General features: G+C 40.9%; 1 protein-coding gene across 1 annotated transcript in view; it reads right to left on the bottom strand.

Annotated features, from left to right (window-relative positions):
* LOC124606337 (membrane-bound alkaline phosphatase-like) overlaps positions 1 to 23,510 on the bottom strand; it is a 143,513-nt gene extending 120,003 nt beyond the window's left edge. The window contains exons 1-2 of the mRNA XM_047138319.1: positions 23,268 to 23,510; positions 10,711 to 10,884 (exon numbers count right to left, since the gene is read on the bottom strand). Of these exons, the coding sequence (XP_046994275.1) occupies positions 10,711 to 10,884; positions 23,268 to 23,510 (417 nt within the window). The remainder of the gene's footprint in view (positions 1 to 10,710; positions 10,885 to 23,267) is intronic.
* Positions 23,511 to 27,020: the final 3,510 nt, after the last annotated feature.

The raw sequence follows: 27,020 nt of genomic DNA, 5'->3' as shown, positions 1-27,020 counted from the left end.
ATAAACATTATACAAAACTGGAAAACGAAACATTGTGTCTGTAACGAGGAACTAATCGATGTTTTCTGTGCACGCTATATGTCGCGTGAAACACACGCAGTATTTGCATGATTGTCGAAGTAGACAAGATGCCGTTAATTTCAATGTCCAGGCTAGTTCACACTACGAGGGGCGTTCAATAAGTAATGCAACACACTGTTTTCTGAAATACGGTTATTTTTACTCAGGATTCCAACACACCATATTACTCCCACGCTTTCGGCTACGAAGCCTTATTTTTCAACATAATCTCCGTTCTCGTGGTCGACGTCGGAGCCACCGTCTTGATGCATCAGTACCTTCTAAATCATCCACGTAATGCGACGAAGTAGAAAAGTAAAATGAAGTTTCGTAAGCTCCTCTCGGATGTGCAGACTTGTGTGACGTCTTAAGTTTTCACGAAGAGGGAATACTTCGTTTGCATTTTTGCGATGACGAACACGCTGAAGTCGTTTCTTCAATTTGCCTTACACTACCTTACTGGTACGGTCCGCAGTCCCCTTAATGTACCACTCTCGTGGTCGACGTCGGAGCCACCGTCTTGATGCGTCAGTACCTTCTAAATCATCCACGTAATGCTTGCCGCGGAATGCATCTTTCATTGGGTCAAACAGACCAATGTCGGAATGTGCAAGACGGGGGCTGTAGCCGCGCGTTCTGAAGCGTCTTCTGACGGTCTACGCGAAGTTACTTGAAGCTGGATTAAGTAGTGTGCAAGCTTAGGGACCAATGACCTCAGCAGTTTGGTCGCATAAGACCTTCCCACAAGTTTCCAAAATTTTTCTGGGCTGTAGTGCGGACGAAGTAGAAAAGTAAAATGAAGTTTCATAAGTTCCTCTCGGATGTGCAGACTTGTGTGACGTCTTAAGTTTTCACGAAGAGGGAATACTTCGTTTGCATATTTGCGACGACGAACACGCTGAAGATGACTGGAATTTGATAGACGGTAAAGAAAGAGAAGGAAAAGTAGTAGGTGAATATGGATTGCGGTAAGGAATGAAAGACGAAGCCACCTGGTAGAATTTTGCACAGAGCGTAACTCAATCTTAGCTAACACTAGGTTCAAGAATCATGAAAGAAAGTTGTATACCCGAAAGAGGCCTGCAGACACTGGAAGTTTTCAAATAGATTGTGTAGTGGTCAGACAGAGATTTAGGAACAAAGTTTTAAATTGTAACACATTTCCATGGGCAGAAGTGGACTCTGACCACAATATATTGGTTATGAACTACAGATTAAAGGTGAAGAAACTGCAAAAAAGGGGGGGATTTAAGGAGATAGGACCTGGATAAACTGATAGAACCAGAGGTTGTAGAGAGTTTCAGAGTGAGCATTAGGGAACGATTGACAAGAACGGGGGAATGAAATACTGTAGAAAAAGAATGGGTAGCTTTGAGAGATGAAGTAGTGAACGCAGAAGAGGATCAAGTAGGTAAAAGGACGAGGGATAGAAGAAATCTTTGGGTAACAGAAGATATATTGAATTTAATTGTTGAAAGGAGAAAATATAAGATAGCAGTAAATGAAGGAGGCAATAAGTAACACAAACGTCTCAAAAATGAGCTCGACAGAGAGTGCAAAATGGCTCTGAAGGGATGCATAGAGGACAAATGTAAGGATGTGGAGGCATATATCACTAGAGGTAATATAGATACCGCCTACAGGAAAATTAAAGATACCTTTCGAGAAAAGAGAACCACTTGTATGAATATCAAGAGCTACGATGGAAACCCCGTTCTAAGCAAAGAAGGGAAAACAGAAAGATGGAAGGTGTATAACAGTGTCTATACCAGGGCGATGTACTTAAGGACAATATTATGGAAATGGAAGAGGACGTAGATGAAGATGAAATGCGAGATATGATACTGCCTGAAGAATTTGACAGAAAGACCAAAGTCGAAACAAGGCCCCAGGAGTAGACAATATTCCATTAGAGCTACTGATAGTCTTAGGAGAGCCAGCCCTGACAAAACTCTACCATTTGGTGAGCAAGATGTATGAGACAAGGGAAATACCCTCAGACTTCAAGAAGAATACAATAATTCCAATCCCAGAGAAAGCAGGTGTTGACAGATGTGAAAATTACCGAACTATCAGTTTAATAAGTCACGGCTGCAACGTACTAATGAATGGAAAAACTGGTAGAAGCTGACTTCGGGGAAGATCAGTTTGGACTCCGTAGAAATGTTAGAACACGTTGGGCAATACTGATCCTACTACTTACCTTAGAAGACAGGTTATGGAAAGGCAAACATAAGTTTATCGCATTTGTAGACTTAGAGAAATCTTTTGACAATGCTGACTGGAATACTCTCTTTCAACTTCTAGAGGTGGCAGGGGTAAAATACAAGGAGCGAAAAGCTATTTACAGTTTGTACAGAAACCAGATGTCTGTTATGAGGGTCGAGGGGCAAGAAAGGAAAGTAGTGATGGAGACAGGGAGTGAGACAGGGTTGTAGCCTATTCCAGATATTACTCAATCTGTATACTGAGCAAGCAGTAAAGGAAACAGAAAAACAATTCCGAGTGAGAATTAAAATCCACGGAGAAGAAATAAAAACTTCGAAGTTTGCCGATGACACAGCAAACCCGGCAGAGAGAGCAAAGGACCTGGAAGAGCAGTTGAACGGAATGGACAGTGTGTTCAAAGGAGGATATAGGATGAACATGAACAAAAGCAAAACGAGGATAATGAAATGTAGTCGAATCAAATCTGGTGATGCTGAGGGAATTAGAATAGGAAATGAGACACTTAAAGTAGTAGATGAGTTTTCCTATTTGGGGAGCAAAATAATTGATGATGGTCGAAGTAGAGAGGGCATAAAATGTAAACTGGCAATGGCAAGGAAAACTTTCCTGAAGCAGAGAAATTTGCTAACATCGAGTATAATTTAAGTGTTAGAAAGTAATGTCTGAAAGTGTTTGTATGGAGTGCAGCCATCTATAGAAGTGAAACATGGACGATAAATAGTTTAGACATGAAGAGGATAGAAGCTTTCGAAATGTGGTGCTACAGAAGAATACTGATGATTAGATGGGTAGATCACATAACTAATGAGGAGGTGTTGAATAGGATTGGGGAGAAGAGAGGTTTGTGGCACAACTGGACTAGAAGAAGGGATCGATTGGTAGAACAAGTTCTGAGACATCGAGGGATCACCAATTTAGTATTGGAGGGCAGCGTGGAGGGTAAAAATCGTAGAAGGAGACTAAGAGATGAATACACTAAGCAGATTCAGAAGGATGTAGTTTGCTGTAGGTACTGAGAGATGAACAAGCTTGCACAGGATAGAGTAGCATGGAGCGATGCATCAGAACAGTCCCTTAACTGAAGACCACAAGAACAACAACAACAACAACAACGGCACAAAACATTTTAGAACTGATAGTTGCCCCATGAGGAAGATCATCAGACAGACTAGCGACTTCAGTGTCATAGGTGACCTTCGGTATGACTTTAGCGGCTGAGGTTGCTGCTTTGAACTTTGCTCTCAGAGGAGAGTAGTGTAGCATCACTCCATGGGTTCCCGGTTTGTTTCCGGTTCGAAGCGATGAGACCGCACTGACGGCTCTGTACGGTCTCCCGTCGGGCGGCGAGGCACCCAACGGGCACACGCCCTTGTGTATTCCAATATATGGACGAGTGTGTTGGCATTACCAACAGAGACGTCCAGTTGTGCAGCGATTGTGATCTGTCGGTGATCTGGAATGAGAGTGTCCGCACGTTCCAACATTCCAGGAGTCACAGCTGTATAAAGGCGGATGGCGCGGGGACGATCGGAAACGTTTGCACGACCTCGTTACGCTAATTCCAGATGCTTTTTTCGCCTAACGACTCACCGTGCTTTTGTTTATTGCCATAAATCCATCCTCATACATTTCCTTGCGTCTCACTTTAGATTGCATATCCCACCGAAACAGTCCTCACTAAGATTATCATGTCCATACACTTTAGTGGCCGTGCGGCTCTAGGCGCTCCAGTCTGGAACCGAGCGACCGCTACGGTCGCAGGTTCGAATCCTGCCTCGGGCATGGATGTGTGTGATGTCCTTAGGTTAGTTAGGTTTAAGTAGTTCTAAGTTCTAGGGGACTGATGACCTCAGAAGTGCTCAGAGCCATTTGAACCATTTTTGTAATGTGGCAGCTTGAATGAATATCAATTTCGCACCTTAGTTGAGATTTTATGCATCATAACAAGTAGATGAATATGTCACCTGACATACTTCGGCGATAATGAGCAGATTTGCCTATCAAGATGTATAGTATATAATGCAAAGAGAAGACACTCAATTCGTCGGCATTAACACATCAAACCCAAAACCTGCATGTCAATGAGCAAAAGGTGAAGCAAGTTGCTGGAAGAAACGTTTTAGTTTGGGGGCAGACGTAAGTTGCACCGTCATGGCCCGAGTACAATAGAATGCTTCTAAAAGGGGTTTGTGACCCGTGGCGAGAGGGACAACGAACGCGCTGGGCTATACATCAAGAGGAGTAGATAGACGCACCGCGCTGCTTTCGATGGAGAAACTATTTAGAAAACAGCGTTTGGGGATTTCCAGATGCATACAAAGAGACCAGCGACGCATTTGATCATGTGAAATGCCAGTTGTATGCTCGTGATGTATACATGTAACTTTTAGGCGTCAGGAACAGGCACAAAATGTCCAACTGGCTGAAATAAACTCGGAAGGAGTAGAAAGGGCGACATGTCGACGCAGCTATAGATAGGCCCTTTGCGATTGGCAAGGATAGTTTCCACAAGATGAAAGGAACACTCTCATTGGTCTGAAAAGGTCATGACGTGGAGTACTAAAGGACGCAGGTGGGGGACAGTTTGCTACGAAAGATACGAGACCGGAAACTTCAGGGACTCTCCTCTGAACAAGCATCAAGTGTAGAAAAGGGTGCATCTCGCTCTGTGTGACGCCGAGAGAGGAATTTCGTGTGAGGATTGCGTTCATTTTGGCTGACATTCAGCTAGAAATTAGCTTAAGAGTCGTTGAGCTCTGATAACGGAGAAACGAAACAGCCTCATAGCTAATTGTTCTGGCGAGAACTAAGAGCGCGTTTTGTATACACACTGCACCATCTATGCACGTGTATATCACCATATTTTCCAGACTAGGGATGAGTGCATGTTTTCTCACCTAACGAGAAACATAGGACAGTTTCAGCTGATAAAATCAGTAAAGATTTTGATTAGCTCTTTATAGGATTTTCAGAGCACGAGAGCAGTCATGCAGCCGACAGCACATCGCAGCTAAAAGGTAAATGCCGCTGGTAGAAGTGTAAACTTTTTTGGTTCACCAGCTTGCATCCACTGCGAACTCGAGGAGCCTTGAGTAAACTTTTGCTCATCTTGTCACAAAAACTAACCATGCTCCGTAGACTTGATTGTCATCCTAAACAGTACCGAACTTAGAACCGGAATCGGACGATTTTTTGTAATACTGGCCAACTTCACGGTGTATAAGAAATAGAAATCTTGTAGAGAACCTTCTACTTAAATTTGATATTGTTGCGTACAGTGTTATTTCTGCTATACAGCTATACAGGACGTAATGCATTATCTTGACAACTGTCCTGAAATTGTCATGTCAAAATCTATGTAAATTCGTGTACTTGTTTGACAATAATTCTGAAAGTAAACAAACTGTGCACCACTAAAAACCGATGTGCTCTGTCATTGAATAAGGGTCCACTCCTAACGCCAGTCATTTATTCTAGTGACGGTAACGCATTGACAGGATGTTTTTACTGATGTCCGACAAACGCGAAAAGGAGTGGAGTGTCGGAAAACTAAACCATTTCTATCATCTTCTTCTGATTTCCTACACCATCCAATTCTTCGAACATCCTTTTAATCTGGGCTTCACTGAACCTATCTTCGTGGAACACTTGTTTCAGATTACATATAAAATGTATTCGGAAATGCGAATAAGGACAACCATCAGCTCTCGATTGGAATGACGACGATGAAAATTTTTCCTTAACCGGGATTGGAACCCGGATTTCCGGCTTATCGCTGGCGGTAACTTTACCATTTGGGTTACTCGTGGACAACTCACGGCCAGATCCAACTTTCATATGTCATCAGCCATGTGTCTGCAACCTGCACTCATACATCCATTACGTACATTCCCGTACAGGTGAGACATTTTAATTGAAAGTCGCTTACCCTCTGTCGGCAGATAAATGCGGTGTTTCTTTGGACACCAAGGCATGTTTATTTATTTATTTATTGTTCCGTGGGACCACATAAAGGAGAAGTCTCCATGGTCATCGAACGAGTCAATACATGAAATTATAACACGATTGCAAAAACAGATAAAATGAAATATAAGAAACATATTCAGGCGACAAGTCGTAAGTTTAAATAAAGAAAATCAACAATGTAACACTGGAATTTGCTCAATTTTTTAGATCTTTCTGGAGCTCCTCGACAGAATAGAAGGAGTGAGCCATGTGGAAACGTTTCAGTTTGGACTTAATAGTGTTTGGACTACTGCTAAGATTCTTGAGTTCTTGTGGTAGCTTATTGAAAATGGATGCAGCAGAATACTGCACTCCTTTCTGCACAACAGTCAAGGAAGTGCATTCCACGTGCAGATTTGATTTCTGCCTAGTATTAACTGAGTGAAAGCTGCTAACTCTTGGGAATAAGCTAATATTGCTAACAACAAACGACATTAAAGAAAATATATACTGCGAGGGCAATGTCAAAATTCCCAGACTATTGAATAGGGGTCGACAAGAGGTATTCGAACTTACACCACACATAGCTCGAACAGCCCGTTTTTAAGCAAAAATACCCTTTTTGAATCAGAAGAATTACCCCAAAAAATAATACCATGTGACATAATCGTATGAAAATATGCGAAGTAGACTACTTTTCGTACTGAAATGTCACTTATTCCAGATACTGTTCTAATGGTAAATAAAGCAGCATTTAGTTTCTGAACAAGACCCTGAACATGGGCTTTTCACAACAGCATACTACCTATCCGAACGCCTAGGAACTTAAACTGTTCCGTCTCGCTTATAATAAGCCCATTCTGTCTGATCAAAATATCAGTTCTTGTTGAATTGTGAGTTAGAAACTGTAAAAACTGAGTCTTACTGTGATTTAGCATCAAATTATTTTCCACAAGCCACAAACTTATTTCATGAACTTCATTATTTGATAATGTTTCAATATTACACACAAGATCCTTCACTACCAAGCTGGTGTCATCAGCAAACAGAAATATTTTTGAATCACCTGTAATACTGGAAGGCATATCATTCATATAAATGAGAAACAGAAGTGGCCCGAGCACCGACCCTTGGGGAACGCCCCACTTAACAGTGCCCCATTGGGACTGAACATCACTACCACTCTCAATATTGCGGAGAATTACCTTCTGCTTTCTGTTCTTAAAGTAAGAGGCGAACCAATTGTAAGCTACTCCCCTTACTCCATAGTGGTCCAACTTCTGCAGTAATATGTTGTGGTCAACACAGTCAAAAGCCTTCGTGAAATCAAAGAAAACACTTAACGCTCGCAACATTTTATTTAATCCGTCCAAAACCTCACAGAGAAAAGAGAATATAGCATTTTCAGTTGTTAAGCCATTTCTAAAACCAAACTGTACATTTGACAGCAAATTATGTGAATTTAAATGCTCCAGTAACCTTGTATATACAACCCTCTCGATAACTTTAGCAAACACCGATGGCATGGGAATAGGTCTGTAATTGTCAACATTATCCCTGTCTCCCGTTTTATAAAGTGGCTTCACTACCGAGTACTTTAATTGGTCAGGAAACCGATCACTCCTAAAGAAAAAGTTACAGATATGGCTAAGTACTGGGCTAACATACATAGAACAATACTTCAGCATTCTGCTAGATACCCCGTCATATCCATGAGAGTTCTTGTTCTTTAGTGATTTAATTATTAACTCAATCTCCGTCTTGTCAGTATCATGGAGGAGCATTTCAGGTAACAGTCTCGGAACACTTTTTTCTACGAGCGCTATATGATTCCCTATTGGAACTAGGTTTCTATTTAGTTCACCTGCAATATTCAGGAAATGATTATTAAATACTGTACATATATGCGACTTATCAGTAACACGGACATTCCCACTACGCACTGATTCTATATCCTCGACCTGTCTCTGCAGACCAGCCACTTCCTTTACGACTGACCATATGGTTTTAATTTTATCCTGAGACTTAACTATTCTATCTGCATTCCACATACTTTTGGCCTTTCTAATAACTTTTTTAAGCACCTTACAATACTGTTTGTAATGGGCTGCTGCATTTAGATTGTGACTGTTTCTAACGTTTTGATATAATTGCCACTTTGTTCTACAATATATTCTTATCCCTTTAGTCAGCCACCCAGGCTGCCTGTTTGTGCTAGTACCCTGTTTTGTACGTTCTAACGGAAAGCAACTTTCAAAGAGCACGAGAAAAGTCTTGAAGAAAGCAATATATTTATCGTCTACTGTATCAGCACTATAAACATCTTGCCACTCTTGTTCCTTGATAAGGTTTACAAAGGTCTCTACAGCAACTAGATCAGCTCCCCTAAAAAGTTGATAACTATATTTAACATGTGTTGCAGCACAAAAATCTTTTAGAGTTAAAATTTGTGCATCATGATCTGAAACGCCATTCACCTTTTTGCTAACAGAATGCCCTTCTAGTAATGAACAAAACTGTTGTCTATGGTTGTTCTACTTTTCCCTTGCACTCTCGTTGGAAAGAATACCGTTTGCATAAGATTATATGAATTAAGGAGGTCTACCAGCATCCTTTTCCTTGCACAATCACTTATACAATCAATATTGAATCACCACATACAACTAACTTTTTGTATTTCCTATAAAGTGAACCAAGAACCTCCTCTAGCTTTAGCAAAAATGTTGTGAAATCGGCGTCTGGGGATCTATAAATAACAACAGTAAGAAGATTAGCTCCACTAAATTTAACCACACCTGCACAACATTCAAACACCTTTTCAGTGCAGTAGTTTGAAACATCAATTGACTCAAATGGAATACCGTGTTTCACATACATGGCTACTAACCCACACCGCAAAGAGCTCCTAGAAAAGCTGCCAGCCAACCTGTATCCTGGTAAAGGAAGCCTCTGAATTATCTCCTTAGTTAAGAAGTGTTCAGATATACCAATAATTTCAGAGTCAACATCTATCCGAAGGAGCATTGCATTTTGTTTGTGAACAACACAGGCACTGCTATATGGTATTTACCCACCGACACTGAACAAGAGACTTTCAATTCAAGCATCTCCACTGCACGGGAATATACATAATTGATGTATGAGTACGGGTTATAGACGCGTGGGTGATCACGTATTCAAGTTTGAATGTGGCCATGAATCGTGCATGTATAACCAAATGGTAAGGTAATCGCTCGCGATATTTATTGTTTACAATATACATAAATGACTTAGTTGACAACATCGGTAGCTCCGTGAGGCTATTTGCAGATGACACGGTTGTCTACAAGAAAGTAGCAACATCAGAAGACTCGTACGTACTCCAGGAGGACCTGCAGAGGATTAATGCATGGTGCGACAGCTGGCAGCTTTCCCTAAACGTAGATAAATGTAATATAATGCGCATACATAGGGGCAGAAATCCATTCCAGTACGATTATGCCATAGGTGGTAAATCATTGGAAGCGGTAACGACCGTAAAATACTTAGGAGTTACTATCCGGAGCGATCTGAAGTGGAATGATCACATAAAACAAATAGTGGGAAAAGCAGGCGCCAGGTTGAGATTCATAGGAAGAATTCTAAGAAAATGTGACTCATCGACGAAAGAAGTAGCTTACAAAACGCTTGTTCGTCCGATTCTTGAGTATTGCTCATCAGTATGGGACCCTTACCAGGTTGTATTAATAGAAGAGATAGACATGATCCAGCGAAAAGCAGCGCGATTCGTCATGGGGACATTTAGTCAGCGCGAGAGCGTTACGGAGATGCTGAACAAGCTCCAGTGGCGGACACTTCAAGAAAGGCGTTACGCAATACGGAGAGGTTTATTATCGAAATTACGAGAGAGCACATTCCGGGAAGAGATGGGCAACATATTACTACCGCCCACATATATCTCGCGTAATGATCACAACGAAAAGATCCGAGAAAGTAGAGCAAATACGGAGACTTACAAGCAGTCGTTCTTCCCACGCACAATTTGTGAATGGAACAGGGAAGGGGGGATCAGATAGTGGTACAATAAGTACCCTCCGCCACACACCGTAAGGTGGCTCGCGGAGTATAGATGTAGATGTAGATGTAGATAAGCGGGAAACCCTGGTTCTAATACCGGTCCAGCACAAATGTTTGAGATTAGAAGGGTTTATTGGTCCCAGATGGAACGCCCTATATACCAGAGTGCTTAGTACAGGAAGCCTTGTGGCAGCGCGGCGCGTAAAGACACACGTCTGTTAGGGTCGTTGTATCTCAACGCTGCAACTCAGTTCAAGGTCTAAAGGTTTTCATCAGCAGTGTTCGGATGACAGTCTACAGTCAAACATACGTGGTCTTGCTTTATCGCGTAGGGAATGACATCTGCGGGAAAGCAGTTGTAAAAGTTTTGAGCTACCGTAGCGCAACGTGGCGAGGCGTCAGAGACGCATGGCGTGTTACCTGCGCCCACCGCAGCAGCGAGGAGAGGTGCAGCGTCGCGTTGCCCTGCGCCCTGCAGTCGCCGCGGCGCGCAGACGGCGCCATAGCCAGCGTGCCGGCGCGGCCCTTCACCCCACACAGCAGCGCGGTGGCGCTGCACGCGCTCGCCGCCACCTGGGAGTCCACGCAGTACGTCTGCAGCAGGACACACAGGTGCAGCACTAGATTCTGTACCGTAACTGTTTGGTGTTATGTATGCTTGACATCACTGAAGTATGGGGTCGATCTAGAGTAATACCAAATACAGACATAAAATCATCAACAGTCCACGGTTTGCCGTGATCAAGCAATTTCTCCTCAAAACAATGACAAACCGTGGGCACCTCATGTTTGCTACAATTCCTGCTTTGAAAATTTAAAAGGGTTGGTAAACCCAACGTTGAACGAGCCACCCATAGGGTTTGGAGGGAACAGACCGGCTCAAATAGCAGTAATATACATATATTACTGCTATTTCAGCGTGGTACCCGCTATTTTTCCCGAGGGCATGCAGCTTTACTGTGTGATTAAATGATGATGTCGTCCTCTTGGGTAAAATATTCCGGAGGTAAAATAGTCCCCCATTCGGATCTCCGGGCGGGGACTACGAAGGAGGACGTCGTTATCAGGATAAAGAAAACTGGCGTTCTACGGATCGGAGCATGGAATGTCAGATACCTTAATCGAGGAGGCAGGTTAGAAAATTTAAAAAGGGAAATTTATTGGTTAAAGTTAGATACAGTGGGAATTAGTGAAGTTGGGTGGCAGGAGGAACAAGACTTTTGGTCAGGTGAATACAGGGTCATAAATACAAAATCAAATAGGGGTAATGCAAGAGTAGGTTTAATAATGATTAAAAAATTCGGAGTGAAGGTAAGCTACTGCAAACAGCATAGTGAACGCATTATTGTGGCCAAGATAGACAGGAAGCCAATGCCTATTACAGTAGTAACAGTTTATATGCCAACCAGCTCTCCATATAATGAAGTAATTGATGAAATATATGATGAGATAAAAGAAATTATTCAGGTAGTGAAGGGAGACGAAAATTTAAAAGTCATGGGTGACTGGAATTAGAGAGTAGGAAAAGGGAGAGAAGGAAACGTAGTAGGTGAATATGGATTGGGGGTAAGAAATGAAAGAGGAAGACGTCTGGTAGAATTTTGCACAGACCATAACTTAATCATAAAAGAAGATTGTATACATGGAAGAATCCTGGAGATACTAGAAGGTATCAGATAGATTATATAATAGTAAGGCAGAGATTTAGGAACCCGGTTTTAAATTGTAAGACATTTCCAGGGGCAGATGTGGACTCTGACCCCAATCTATTGGTTATGAACGGTAGATTAAAACTGAAGAATCTGCGAAAAGGTAGGAATTTAAGGAGATGGGACCTGGATGAACTGCCTAAACCAGAGGTTGTACAGAGTTTCAGGGAGAGCATAAGGGAAAAATTGACAGGAATGGGGGAAAGAAGTACAGTAGAAGAAAAATGGGTAGCTCTGAGGGATGAAGTAGTGAAGGCAGCGGAGGATCAAGTAGGTAAAAAGACGAGGACTAGTAGAAATCCTTGACAACAGAAGAAATATTGAATTTAATTGATGAAAGGAGAAAATATAAAAATGCAGTAAATGAAGTAAAGGAATACAAATGTCTCAAAATGAGATCGACAGGAAGCGCAAAATGGCTAAGCAGGGAAGGCTAAAGGACAAATGTAAGGATGCAGAGGCTTATCTCACTAGGGGTAAGATAGATACTGCCTACAGGAAAATTAAAGAGACCTTTGAAGGAAAGAGAGCCACTTGTATGAATAGCAAGAGCTCAGATGGAGACCCAGTTCTAAGCAAAGAAGGGAAAGCAGAAAGATGGAAGGAGTATATAGAGGGTCTATACAAGGACGATGTACTGGAGGACAATATTATGGAAAAGGAAGAGGATGTAGATGAAGATGGAATGGGAGATACGATACTGCGTGAAGAGTTTGACAGAGCATAGAAAGACCTGAGTGGAAACAAGGCTCCGGGAGTAGACAACATTCCATTAGAACTACTGACGGCCTTGGGAGAGCCAGTCCTGACAAAACTCTACCATTTGGTGAGCAAGATGTATGAGACAGGCGAAATACCCTCAGACTTCAAGAATAATATAATAATTCCAATCGCAAAGAAAGCAGGTGTTGACAGGTGTGAAATTTACCGAACTAACAGTTTAATAAGTCACAGATGCAAAATACTAACGCGAATTCTTTACAGACGAATGGAAAACCTGATAGAGGCCGACCTCGGGGAAGACCAGTTTGGATTATGTAGTAATATTGGAACACGTGAGGAAATACTGACCTTACAATTTATCTTAGAAGAAAGATTAAGAAAAGGCAAACCTATGTTTCTAGCATTTGTAGACTTAGAGAAAGCTTTTGACAATGTTGACTAGAATATTCTCTTTCAAATTCTAAAGGTGGTAGGGTAAAATACTGGGAGCAAACAGCTATTTACAATTTGTACAGAAACCAGATGGCAGTTATAAGTGTCGAGGGGCATGAAAGGGAAGTAGTGGTTGGGAAGGGAGTGAGACAGGGTTGTAGCCTATCCCCGATGTTATTCAATCTGTATATTGAGCAAGCAGTAAAGGAATTAAAAAGTAAATTCGGCGTAGGTTTTAAAATCCATGGACAAGAAATAAAAACTTTGAGGTTCGCCGATGACATTGTAATTCTGTCAGAGACAGCAAAGGACTTGGAAGAGCAGCTGAACGCAATGGACGGTGTCTTGAAGGGAGGATAAAGATGAACATAAACAGAAGCAAAACAAGGGTAATGGAATGTAGTCGAATTAAGTCGGGTGATGCTGAGGGAATTAGATTAGGAAATGAGACACTTAAAGTAGTAAAGGAGTTTTGCTATTTGGGGAGCAAAATAACTGATGATGATCAAAGTAGAGAAGATATAAAATTTTGATTGGCAATGGCATGGAAAGCGTTTCTGAAGAAGAGAAATTTGTTAATATCGAGTATAGATATAAGCGTGAGGAAGTCGTTTCTGAAAGTATTTGTATGGAGTGTAACTATGTATGGAAGTGAAACATGGAAGATAAATAGTTTGGACAAGAAGAGAATACAAGCTTTCGAAATGTGGTGCTACAGAAGAATACTGAAGATTAGATGGGTAGATCACATAACTAATAAGGAGGTACTGAATTGAATTGGGGAGAAGAGGAGTTTGTGGCACAACTTGACAAGAAAAAGGGACCGGTTGGTAGGACATGTTCTGAGGCATCAAGGGATCACAAATTTAGCATTGGAGGGCAGTGTGGAGGATAAAAATCGTAGAGGGAGACCAAGAGATGAATACACTAAGCAGATTCAGAAGGATGTAGGTTGCAATTAGTACCTGGAGATGAAGAAGCTTGGACGGGATAGAGTAGCACGGAGAGCTGCATCAAACCAGTCTCAGGACTGAAGACAACAACAACAACAACCTGCTATCCACTCACTTATATTGAGGAAGAAGAAGTTGAACGTGAGATACCCCGACATCGGGTCAGCTATCTGCCCAGTGCCACATGTGGATCACCTTCCTGTGCCTAATCTAGCAAGGGATAGTCTGGAGTCAGATGTCGGTGAAGAAAAATGTTACAGTGCAGTGTTACATGTTCCAGGGTGTCATTCAACATTCTGAATTTTATTTGATCAGTTTCGTCTCGTAAATTTGCAGGGCATTTTAGCATAAGCATTTAGGTCATTTATTCTTCAAAGCTCAGTTCGTATTTTTATGTAGATTTTTAACTCTGTTAGATCTGCATGTCAGTATTGCAAAATACGTTCTGTGACGTCACGCATTGTAGCACCGATCACTGTTCTGCACAATAAAAAATACCTTAGTATGGAGTTTTAAGTTTTCTAATTATATTTAGTAAAAGTAAACTTCACAGACATGTCAACTCAAACTAATTGACTATCTAATCAAAGCACAGGACAACTGATTGCTAGTGGAAATTTAGGCTCTGAGGAAGAATCAGTGGGAGATGAGACACCTCAGCTTAACATCATTTCGCAAGAACGTCAGGCAACAACGGTAGATTCAGGTTTTGTGTCAGCATCTTTTGTCTGAATTGTACCCGTAGCACATTCTGTTGGCATTGCTGTGGAAACTGGCAGCGTCATTATTGTTGAGTAGTTGCTAACGATGAGGAAGGATATGAACAAAAATGTTACTCAGATTGAAAGGTCTCAGAAAGAGATAGAAAGAAAATATTAGGTCACAGAGAGAGAAGAAAAGGACAATGGAAAGGATGAACTCACATATTAAGGAAGAAAATAAAAGGAAACACGAATCGATAAAATCACAGATACAGAAGTTATCGATTCAAATTAAGCAAGAAATTCATCATCACGTGATGGCAATAATAAATATTATCGAGACTAAGCTTCGTAAAACTGTGACAGAACAGCGCCAACAGAAGAAAACACGTTTAGTAAGAGATACAAAATTATATGAGATTATTTCAAATGTTGTAACAAATCTACGTCATCGCAAAATAAAGTTGTTAGCCTAGATAAGCAGTGTAGTGCCGACGAATGTGATCACTCAAGTAAAAGAAAAGAATAACCAAGTCAGCCTCTTTATTCACGAAATAGGTGAACAGAATGAAGCATTGACACCTCAATCGGAAACAGAGAAAGAACAGCTACATACTATTCCTGAGATAGTTATTTAACTTACTGCACAAGTGACAAATTTACCGACCAATGCAGATAGGGTTTCTGATGATACGTTACTCGTTCATTTTTCGGGAACAGAATAATGCGAAGCTTTGAAACGAATTTCAGTTGGTAAAATGAAAATCCACCAACAACAGCAATTGGAAGTAAATGCGATAGGTGATCACGTCATAGAAATCGAAAGAAAGCTTAATCGATGTGGTGGCGATAGTGATTTTGGGCATTCTCATTAGATGAGCATGAAAACGTGTGGGGTTTAGATGAACATTCTTTGGAGCTAGCTTGCTTTCACAGACAAAATTTTGGACAATTGATACAGTGCAATAAAGAACATTGGAGTACACAGAAGAGTGACAGTTCTGATTTCTAGTGTTCTAAAATTTTGGAAATGAAATTCACCTCTAGGCTTGGCTACATCTATCTGAATTTTCGTTACCACTTAAATGACCATTTAGTCACGAGTCAGAATCAATGTGCGGATACCTAGAAAATAAATCAGCTTTAAGGGTGCGTTCCATAGCAAAAGAATGCCAAAGTTATAAAGAATCTTACCACGCATTGCTTTCTGCACATAGGTCACCGGATGCGGATGATCGCGTAAAATACGGTGTCACTATGCCAAAAACTTCGATGAATCAGAACTGTCAAGTCACGCAAGTTATTTGAAGACGTGGCGTGAAGTAACCCATATTTGTCAAATCCTGAACTCATACATATTTCTTGACAAAACTACCAGTACACTTAAGACACATTATACTTAAAAAGACGGATGCAAAGACGATCTGGAAATATTTCAAGGTTTACTGCAGGAAGTAGAGCCAGATAATTACGGGCGCCTGGCAAGAAAAAGTCATGACAACTTCAAACGAAATGATGACACACAAAATCAGTTCTCATTGAACTAACGCGGAATCAATTGACATCTACATAGAAATTTTGATGACTGGAATAGCTTCGGGCATGGAAATAGACGCCAAACATACAATAGACTTATTGGCATGCTAGAAACAATTTTCATAACAGAAGTAGCTTCCATGGCAGGGACAGAGAATGTAGTCCATCTCACAATATAAATTACTGAAAGGAAAGTGGGTTTAGCCACAACAACCAAAGCAACTACAGACAAGATGAGGGTCCAAATTTGTATTACACTGATAGAGTGAGTCCACAGAGACAAGTTGAGGTGACTGACGTATGGCCGTCTAACTCAAACAGTAATCCACATCACGAGCATTCAACACATCAATGAGTTGCAGTACTAACAGTAAAGAATATGCCGTTGTTAATTTTTAGAAGACATTAGAGACGCTTTACTAGAAGACGATGATTGTAATCAAAATTCTGTTGTCCAACCTGTTATCACGATTTATCTTGCTGTTTTGGATGTAGGTAGTCCTGCGTAGGTAGTTAGTAATGCGGCATTTAGCAAATGTGAAAATGTAACTGACTGTATGAAAAAGTAACTGTCTATTCAACCACATTGTTACAGAAGACAAGAGTGGAAGGTGCGATTTCAGAACAGGGTGTAGATGTGAAACAACAGACCTGCTTAGATTTTGAGTGTCATGGCTATACTTTTTTTATCAATTTTCTGGTTGTAGCTCTTCTGACCACAGAGATAATTTTAGGTTTAGAATTTCTGAATCAACATAAAGATGTTCTGAAATTTAATGATGATGAAGTAGGATTAGAGACTGAAGGAAAGTAGGAGTGTTTTAAGTTTGAGTACTGGATCTCTAGACAGGAAGAAAATGTAAACGGTTTATGTTTTCTAATGATGCAGACATTACATTTTCCACACGAATTTTTTTTTCATAGTGATTTAAGTCATTAACTTACCTTTTGCAATGACGCAGAGCATGTTATTGACATTCAGAGGGTGATAAGGGAGAAAATAGATAGAGCCGACAATTGCTCTGAGACTCATCATTCCCACATTTTGCAATTAAATTCTCTTGTTTTCACTCATCGACCAGGCACTTTTAAAGATTTTCGGTACAAATTTCGAGTCAAGGAACATAATAAAATTAGTGTCCCGCCATAACTCATTCCTGTACGCTACAGAGAATAAGTCAAGGCAGAAAATATTGAATCAAGGAACTACTGAACCCTCAGTTAGTACGCATAATAGTCTTCCTCATATTCTAAACAAGATACGTGGATCTTTCAGACTTGTGCATGGCTCAAGACAGATTAATAGTGTAATCTTGCTTGTGACTGACAGAACACAAACTTGAACGAACTTTTCAAAAATTTATTTGGCATAAAGCTACTGTCTTCTGTTGACTTACGAGCAAGTTCTTGGCATGCTGAACTACATTCAAACTGTTGAAAGTAATACGGCATTTCCGTGCTTTGGAGTATGTTACCAGTTTTGTAGATTGCTTCTTGGCCTTAATATTTCTTAGTCACTTTCATTCGTGGTTTAAATAACCATCCTTCCTGACTACTTGGAAGAACATATTATTCCCATGGTGGTGACGTACTTGATTGGAACACAGAGCTATCTTGAAGTGTCTATTGCAAATTTTTGTACATTTTGGTGTTACAGTCAAGCTTGTGAAACCAGAGTGTTGCAGATCGAGAGTTAAATTTGTTGGACACAATAATTCATCAAGAGGTATCGAACTAAATCCACAGAAGTTATAAGTCATTAGTATGATTCCTGTTTCCACTGCTAAACGTCATGTACGGTACCTCAGATTTAAGCTTAATAAGTTTCTGTCGTCGTTTTTTAAGTCTGAAGATTCTTTCCAGTTCTAGATTATGTGAACGTATTGGGAAAACAATGTATGGCAGGCGGATGAACAAACTCAAACGGCACCTGCGTTACTTCATCCAGACCTATCTTGTGATTTTTGTTTGTCAACAGATTCTTCAAAGAATGATCTTGGCACTCATTTATTTCAAAACTGTACAAAAAAGTACAGCTTTTGCTGGTCATGTCTTAACAAAAGCGGAGCGACATTATTCCTCCATTGATTTAGTGACGATGGCTATTGTATGGGTATTTTCTAAATTTTGTTTATTTTTTATATAGAAAGCACACTATGGTTTACATGGATCATGTGCTCTTCAGTTTTTGATGTCATCTAAATAAATACACGATAGTTTAAGATGTTGGGCTCTGTACTTACAGGAATTTCACTTCTGTGTTGTTTACATTCCTTGTTCTTAGAACTTCATTGCTGATATCTTGTCTCGCGCTCCATTGGTTTTGGTTAAAAGTGGTGGGGAAGAGAGCCGAGAGAACAACTGCGCCTTGTTGTTTATTCGAAAAATAGCATTTGAGAATTTTATTTCTTCCTCTCTCCATGACACTTCTAAAGAACAAGATAGAGAACCGATCGAAACAGATATGGAAGAGATATGGAAGAGATATGGCGTGACAAAGCAAACACTGCCTTAAGACAGTATTACTTGGTTTTAGTAACATTCTTTTCAAATTTTCTTTTGTAAATAGTTCTCTTTGGCTTGCGTGCGTACCTGACGATCTTGTGAATAATTTCATCTAGTATACACATCTTAGTTACTGTTAGGCGGCCAATGGATTGTCACCTGTAGAGGGTAAATGAGATGTCAGGAAGGCGGTGGATTTGTTTAATTAACTTCTTCATCTGGCCATTGGCTGTAGCATATCGGGAAGAGCTTTGTAGAGGCATCCAGTTGCCTTTCATTAGAAATAGTAGTCCCGCACTGCTGACAGCGCAAAGGGCAGGGCCGAGCATGGCGTCCGTCGAATGCCACTGTCAGGAAAGTCTCAGACTATGGCGGTGATGACAGTGCAGCAGCACAGCTGACAATACCGCGGATGCAGTGGCGACTTCCCTCCAGCGAACGGACAGCTCTCTGCTCCGGCTGAGTCTCTCTGAAGAGTCAGAGCAAGCTGCCCTATCTTGTGGTCAAACAACAGACCCTGTACTGCAATCCAGGATGTCGCTCCAGGTCTCCCAGCCTCGTGGTGTAGGCTGTGATTCTGAGATGAGAATATTTTAGAACACAAATGGCTAAGTACTCATATGCACGATACTATGTTCGTTTATGGCTTAAGGCACGTACTCTGAACACTACCTTGTTGGCACGTGAAGAAGGGCTTTCATCCTTCCGCTAGAGTATTGCAGCATCGGCTGTTGCTCTACTCTGCCCAGCCGGCTCTGCTTCACAATGCCTGTCGGCCATATTTTGCTTCTCAGTGCGTAACACCCTTACCACCTGTGGCTCTGTGGCAACTCACTTCCGCTCTTGTCTACTTTTCGACAGAGTACTGTCCATATGCTACACTACACTCATTTCGGTCCAAGCAAATATTTTCATCAACTCCGTGTGATATGATATTTCAATAACATGGAGAAAAGTGTATGTAATGTTTCAAACAGATACTAACATTGTAAAAACGTTGAACCACCAATTATCTCACACTGTGCTCCATTATTTCTGCTACATTAAAATAGTTGGCTCCTGTGGATTTCCTAGGATCAATCGTTGCACCAGATAATAGATTTTTTGCGAATAAGATAGGTTTTTTTTTATAAGAAGTGAATCACATGAGTGAATTTTATAAGAAGTGAGGATGGATGAAACCGAGCTCCACAACACATTTTTAAGTGCTAGTCTCATCTGTATCATTACGTAAATTCAGTTTCTTTCACTATCCCCTTTTAAAGGTTTATTTTTGCAACTGTGTGTCATTGCAATGGCTTCAGAGCAAACATGAAGTATGATGAACTTAGCGCAATGGCTTTTCCTTGCATTGCACTTGGGCAATGTTTTCTTTAGCTAGTTTGCAGCTGCGCTGCATTTTCTTACACAGTACCTAGTTTCCGTTGCCACAAGGTAAGTTACGAGATTTGTCGGAGCAGGTTTAACATCACTGTTAGGACACAATAAGATTATTTACATTCAAGAATTACATTTCAAAATGATTGTAAACTTAAGTTCAGATATCGTTTCTTGTGTCAGGATTTCTTACTCTTACAGTGCAATGTTACGTGTTGGTGTGTGTGACATTCAGTATTCGGAATTTTACTTGATCAGTTTCAGCACGTAAATTTGCGCGGCACTTTAACAGAAGTGTTTTGGTCATTTATTCTTTCAAAGTTCCGTCGTAATTTTACACAGAATTTTAATCCTGTTGGATCTGTGTGTCACTATTCCAAGACACGTACTGTGACGTCATGCACAGTAGCACTGTTCTTCGCATTGCACAATACAGAATTTCATAGGAGGGTTTGTTTGGTATGCCGTTTTCAGTTTTCTAAACATTCTTAGTAAATGGTAACTGGAATAGAGTTACGGAATTTCAGATGGATTAGCGACTCTTTTCTTCAGACAGTGTTTAGATAAGGGAACCACCTTGCATTGTCTAGTTGACAGAAAACAGTTACAGAATTTCAAATGGATTTGCGACTCATACAGTTACAGAAATTCAGATGTGTTTGCGACTCATTTCATCAAATAGTGTTAACATAAGGGCAGCAACTTGCATTGTTTAGCGCACAATACGATATGTACAGAAACTATATGTACATTACACTATGTACACAAACGAGGTTAAGAATAGGGACAAAGCAAAACAAAAAAGCAATCACAAATAAAACTTTATTTTTGTCATTTTGACTGTAGTTTCTGTTTCACGTCCGATTGGACCTCAAAAGGAAATAGCTTTCGTAGTAAGTAGGTAAGTATTTAATAAACTTATTCCTTTTAAAGATAATATTAAATGTGATTTTCGACGTTTCCGCGTTTTGTGAGTTTAAAAAATTTATAAACAAAATTGCTTTCGTGTATGGTAATGCACTGCAGTACTTTTTTGCACCAGCTGACTCATGCAAGGGAGGTGCGTCCCATCAGTATAAGCCAGGAGTTCGTAAATGTCAGTAGACCCAAGTAAGAGTCAGTGGTGGCTTTTAGCAGTTCGGAACAACTCGGAACCAAGTCTAGCAGTAATATCTGACTGTCACGTCTTATCTCTAACGACCAAAGTAATGCACAATATCTCAAGCCATATTCTTCAACACAAACCCTAATAATACAGAGAAACTCAAGAACAGCTGCGTACATCGCATTGGAAAAGCCTTCATAAACTTCGCGCGTCTTAGACAGTACTCCCGTATCATTCACACTTGGATGTACTCTCTGCTAAATGCATACGTTTTTTTTTAAGATCAAAATATACTCTGGGAAATTAAAATTGTAATGTCATGGAGACGGCGTGTAACAAACGTCAAGTTAGCGTGAATTGAACTACCCGTTTGGGCATCCAAAAGAGTAGAATTTCAGTCCAACTGCATACAGTAGCTAACGCCATCTACATTCTTTACTTAAGGAAAGGATGTGTAGTGAATTTCTCTGTCATTTATTGTTGTAGGTTTGTGAAAGGTTTGTATAAAGCCTCGCGTAAGAAGGAGCAACGTCTACCAAGTCATTTCGGAATCCAACAGCGGCAGGACCGTGGCCTCTCAAGAGCGTGGTTCATCGTTTCGTAGTTCTCCTGCTCGCGTTGATCGGGGTGTCACGACATCCATGAGTTCAGGACTGCCATATTTTCACTCTTAATCTGTCCTGCAATATATTTCATAATGTCATACGCTAATACCCTTGATGGATGTAGTCTTTCTTGGCGAAAGATAGAGTGTCTCTTTCTTTCCTCAAAAAAAAAAAATAAAATAAATAAATAAATAAATAAATAAAAAAAAAAGGAAGGAGTCATGTAATAAAACTGTTAGCCCAGGAATGAGTCTCAGGCTCAGGTGGCCATCCCATTCACTCTGGGTAGTTCATGGAGATACCTGTAACAAAAAAAGGTTGTTCCGAGATTAAGAAAAATATTCTAAATCTTCCTCTTCTCTCCATCGAGAGCTCGCTTCCATGCACAGCTTATACCCCACTGTCACTTTTGAAGTTCCTGTTGCACGTCTCTGTATCTACAGTATCTCTCACAAGATTTCGCCGACGAGCTAAGACTGACCATCAGTCGCATTTCAGCACCAGCCAAGTCATCCAAATCTGACATCAATAGAGCAGAGAGAGTGAGGCGCCGTGCATCGTGGAAATATGAAGATCTTGTGGTACTTCCGGTGAACAAAGGAAATGCCACAGTTGTTCTTAATACCACTAAACATAACAGCAAAGTGACATCATTGTTGGAAGATAGCACGCACAAATCCCTAAAACGGGACCAAAAACCCTCATACGTCAGAAAAGACGGTGGAGCTTCTGAAGAATTCTTGTCTACCAGTGGATATAAAAAATCTAGGAGTTCTAACTGCGGTGAAATAGTCTGTCACCAAAACAGACACGGAGCTTTCTGTTCGCCGCTCTGTTGCACAAGTGAAAACAAGCCATCTCCACCTTATGGGACTCTTGTTTCAGTCTGCACCTCCGAATGCATTTTGCCATTGTTGCCACATCAGATGTTGAGAAGGTTGCCGTTTCTTCAAAATTTCGATGTCTCACTGCCAGCATGCGGTCATCGGTATGTGAAACCTTATGAGACCTATTTCAGCCATAATATAACTACTCACATTAAACAAAATTGGGGTGAGACTAGTTCCCTGAAGTAATCCACCGTTTAGCGTCTTTGAAGGGCTTATCTTAAGTATAATAATATTGTTTTCCTGCATGTAGTTATTTGCCTGAGTTTGTAGAGAAGATCGTGTTTACATCATAAACTGTTAAGAGAAATATAAATGCAATTGACAGCAAGTGTGGGAAATTCGGAGTCACGATCTTATGCTGGCGATTTACGTGGAAGTCATCGTCAGTGCAGAGTAATGTTATGACGCGTACAGGTGCGTGCTGAACGCACAGCGACTGACCTTGGCGAGCCCGACGCTGGGCAGCGCGTCCAGGCAGAGTGCGGCGCCCTCTCCGGCGTCCCCCCGCCTCTGGCTGCTCAGCACGCGCGCCGCCGCCAGCCCACTGGCCGAAAGCCCGGGGCCCACCAGTAGCACGGCGTTGCGGGCGTAACCAAGAAGCTGCGGCCGGTCTATTGATGCCTGCAGCTGCCGCCGTGCCTGAGACCGCCAGTACGCCGGCTCTGTCAACACCGGGCGCTGCATTATCATCCACTCCACGACCGATAATTGCGTAGCAGGCAACACCTGCTAGTGTAAACACCTGTTTATCTGCGAGAATAGTGCAGCAAATACGTTAACAACAGATTACTTCGCCCATAAAGGATGGCATTATGAGGGCTGTGACTATTGATATATTAAAATAAAACAGATTTCTGAGTCGGGCACATTGTAGGTGTTTTGTTTTAGACAAAAATTGTAATTTTGGTGATATTTTGGATGCCACGGAGAAAATTAAAGCTGCCCATAGCATCTGAGTAACAATAGGCAGTCCGCCCCCGTTAGCTGAGTGGTCAGCGCGGGGGAATGCCACGCCAAGGGGCCTGGATTCGATTCCCGGCTGAAGCACGAAATTTTCTCCGCTCAAGGACTGGGTGTTGTGTTGTCCTCATCACCATTTCACCCCCATCTCCGACGCTCAATTCGCCCAATGTGGCGTCGAAATGCTTGTTCTCGACGGCCGAACTTCCCCGAACGGGGAACCCCCGGCCCATAATGCCTTATGCTCATTTCATTTCAACAGTGGGCAAATTCTCTAGTTGTGCTGCGACAGACTTTCAGCTGCGAGGGACTTTTAGCAGAACATTGTGAATGGAGTGTAGTCTTGGTGAGAGAGAGAGAGAGAGGGGGGGGGGGGGGGGAAGAGTCGAGTTGTATCTTGTGATGGAGTAAGATGTGTTTAGGCCATTGCTGCGTGCCGAAATAAAATTTTCTTATATTGTTTTTCATTTATGGAGAGATATTTTGTAAACTCACTCAGAAGACTTCAAATGATACTGTTATAGCGCATTTGCCGAGACAAGTAAGCGTAGTAATTAATATGGTCAGGGATTTAGAATTTAAGATTTTTATGATAATATAACAACGTGTGATATACTGATTTTTCTTCAAAGACGTGTAGCATACGTGTTTTAAAGAAAGTAAAGAGAATTTGTCCATGTTTTTCCACAATTAATGTGAAGTGAATTTTTAGTATTTCATGTATTAAAAGATTTTGTCTTAGAATTATAGCGTTTTGTTAATAGAGTTAATTTTTATTGTTTTTTCATCATTCAGAATTGGTCTCTTTAGTTCAAGTTTCACATATATAATTTTGATCTCCCAAGTCTCTCCGAAAGAGAACTTTAATTGATAACGATCATTGGAGTAATGAGATTTAGTAGCCCACATGTTTTGTGGATGTGTCTATAGTTTAAGGTACGCCTTGCTCATCGCATTGCTGGTAGTTCGAACTTTTATTCTTTAACTAGCATAGCAGCAGTAGCTGCAGTAGTTTGGAGACAGCAGCAACATAGCATTTATATATTGCACAAACAGTTAGGCCATTAATAATTTACGTGGGGACAATTGTCATTTAAATAGTGACATACTTTTCATAGAGGTCATTTTTGTTAGTTACTGAGATTACTTATTTTTCTCGCAGTCAGATTGTTTGTACTATAGCTTACAGGACAGTTTTCTTACATTTACCCTCGCCATGAGTGTTGCAGTACACAGTTCAATGTTTCCCTAATCACGAGTTCAGCATCACATTAGCACACAGACAAAATACCAGTAAACATAACTACACATTACCATACAACAAAAAACTAATATGCCGCTTTCTACTTCTATATTTTGAAACTACACGTTTCGAAGGTTTGTCATGACTGCAGAAAATGTTATAATTTTAATTACATGTCAGTTCAGAAAATGTTTAATTGTATATTCGAGCATGACTAAAAGTGAACACAGACTTTCAGGTGCATGGAACGGATGGATGATAAACAGGGTTAGATAAGGACTCCGAAGGCAGCCTCATCTACATCTACATGGATACTCTGCAAATCACATTTAAGTGCCTGGCAGAGGGTTCATCGAACCAACTTCAAATTCTCTATTATTCCAATCTCGTACAGCGCGCGGAAGAATGAACACCTACATCTTTCCGTACGAGCTCTGATTTCCCTTATTATATCGTGGTGATCGTTCCGCCCTATGTAGGTCGGTGTCAACAAAATATTTTCGCAAGTTAGAGGAGAAAGTTGGTGATTGGAATTTCGTGAGAAGATTTCGTCGCAACGACAAACGCTTTTCTTTTAATGATTTCTAGTCCAAATCCCCGTATCATTTTCGCGATAATACAAAGCGTGCTGCCTTTCTTTGAACTTTTTCGATGTACTACGTTAGTCCTACCTGGTAAGGATCCCAAACCGCGCAGCAGTATTCTAAAAGAGGACGGACAAGCATAGTGTAGGCAGTCTCCTTACTAGGTCTGTTACATTTTCTAAGTGTCCTGCCAATAAAACGCAGCCTTTGGTTAGCCTTCCCCACAACATTTTCTTTGTGTTCTTTCAAAATTTAAGTTGTTCGTAATTGTAATACGTAGGTATTTAGTTGAATTTACAGCTTTTAGATTAGACTGATTTATCGTGTAACCGAAGTTTAACGAGTTCCTTTTAGTACTCCTGTGGATGACCTCACACTTTTCGTTACTTAGGGTCAAATGGTTCAAATGGTTCTGAGCACTATGGGACTTAACATCTTAGGTCATCAGTCCCCTAGAACTTAGAACTACTTAAACCTAACTAACCTAAGGACATTACACACATCCATGCCCGAGGCAGGATTCGAACCTGCGACCGTAGCAGTCGCACGGTTCCGGACTGTGCGCCTATAACCGCGAGACCACCGCGGACGGCTACTTAGGGTCAACTGACACTTTTCGCACCATTCAGATATATTTTCTAAATCTTTTTGCAGTTTGTTTTGATCTTCTGATGACTTTATTAGTCGGTAAACGACAGCGTCATCTGCAAACAACCGAAGACGGCTGCTCAGATTGTCTCCCAAATCGTTTATATAGATAAGGAATAGCAAAGGGCCTATAACACTACCTTTGGGAACGCCTGAAATCACTTTTGTTTTACTCGATGACTTTCCGTCGATTACTACGAACTATTACCTCTGTGACAGGAAATCGTAAATCCAGTCACATAACTGAGACGATATTCCATAAGCACGCCATTTTACTACGAGCCGCTTGTATGGTACAGTGTCAAAAGCCTTCTGGAAATCTAGGAATACGGAATCGATCTGAAATCCCTTGTCAATAGCACTCAGCACTTCATGTGAATAAAGAGCAAATTGTGTTCACAGAAACGATGTTTTCTAAACCCATGTTGACTGTGTGTCAATAGACCGTTTCCTTCGAGGTAATTCATAATGTTCGAACACAATATATGTTCTAAAATCCTGCTGCATCGACGTTAACGATATGGTCCTGTAATTTAGTGGATTACTCCTACTACCTTTCTTGAATATTGGTGTGACCTGCGCAACTTCCCAGTCTTTGGGTACGAATCTTTCGTCGAGCGAACGGTTGTATATGATTGTTAAGTATGGAGCTAATGCATCAGGATACTCCGAAAGGAACCTAATTGGTATACAGTCTGGACCACAAGACTTGCTTTTATTAAGTGATTATAGTTGCTTCACTACTCTGAGGATATTTAC

Source organism: Schistocerca americana, chromosome 3 (genome assembly GCF_021461395.2).
Source record: "Schistocerca americana isolate TAMUIC-IGC-003095 chromosome 3, iqSchAmer2.1, whole genome shotgun sequence".
Classification (NCBI taxonomy): Eukaryota; Metazoa; Arthropoda; class Insecta; order Orthoptera; family Acrididae; genus Schistocerca; species Schistocerca americana.
This window is presented reverse-complemented; position numbering and strand designations above follow the sequence as displayed.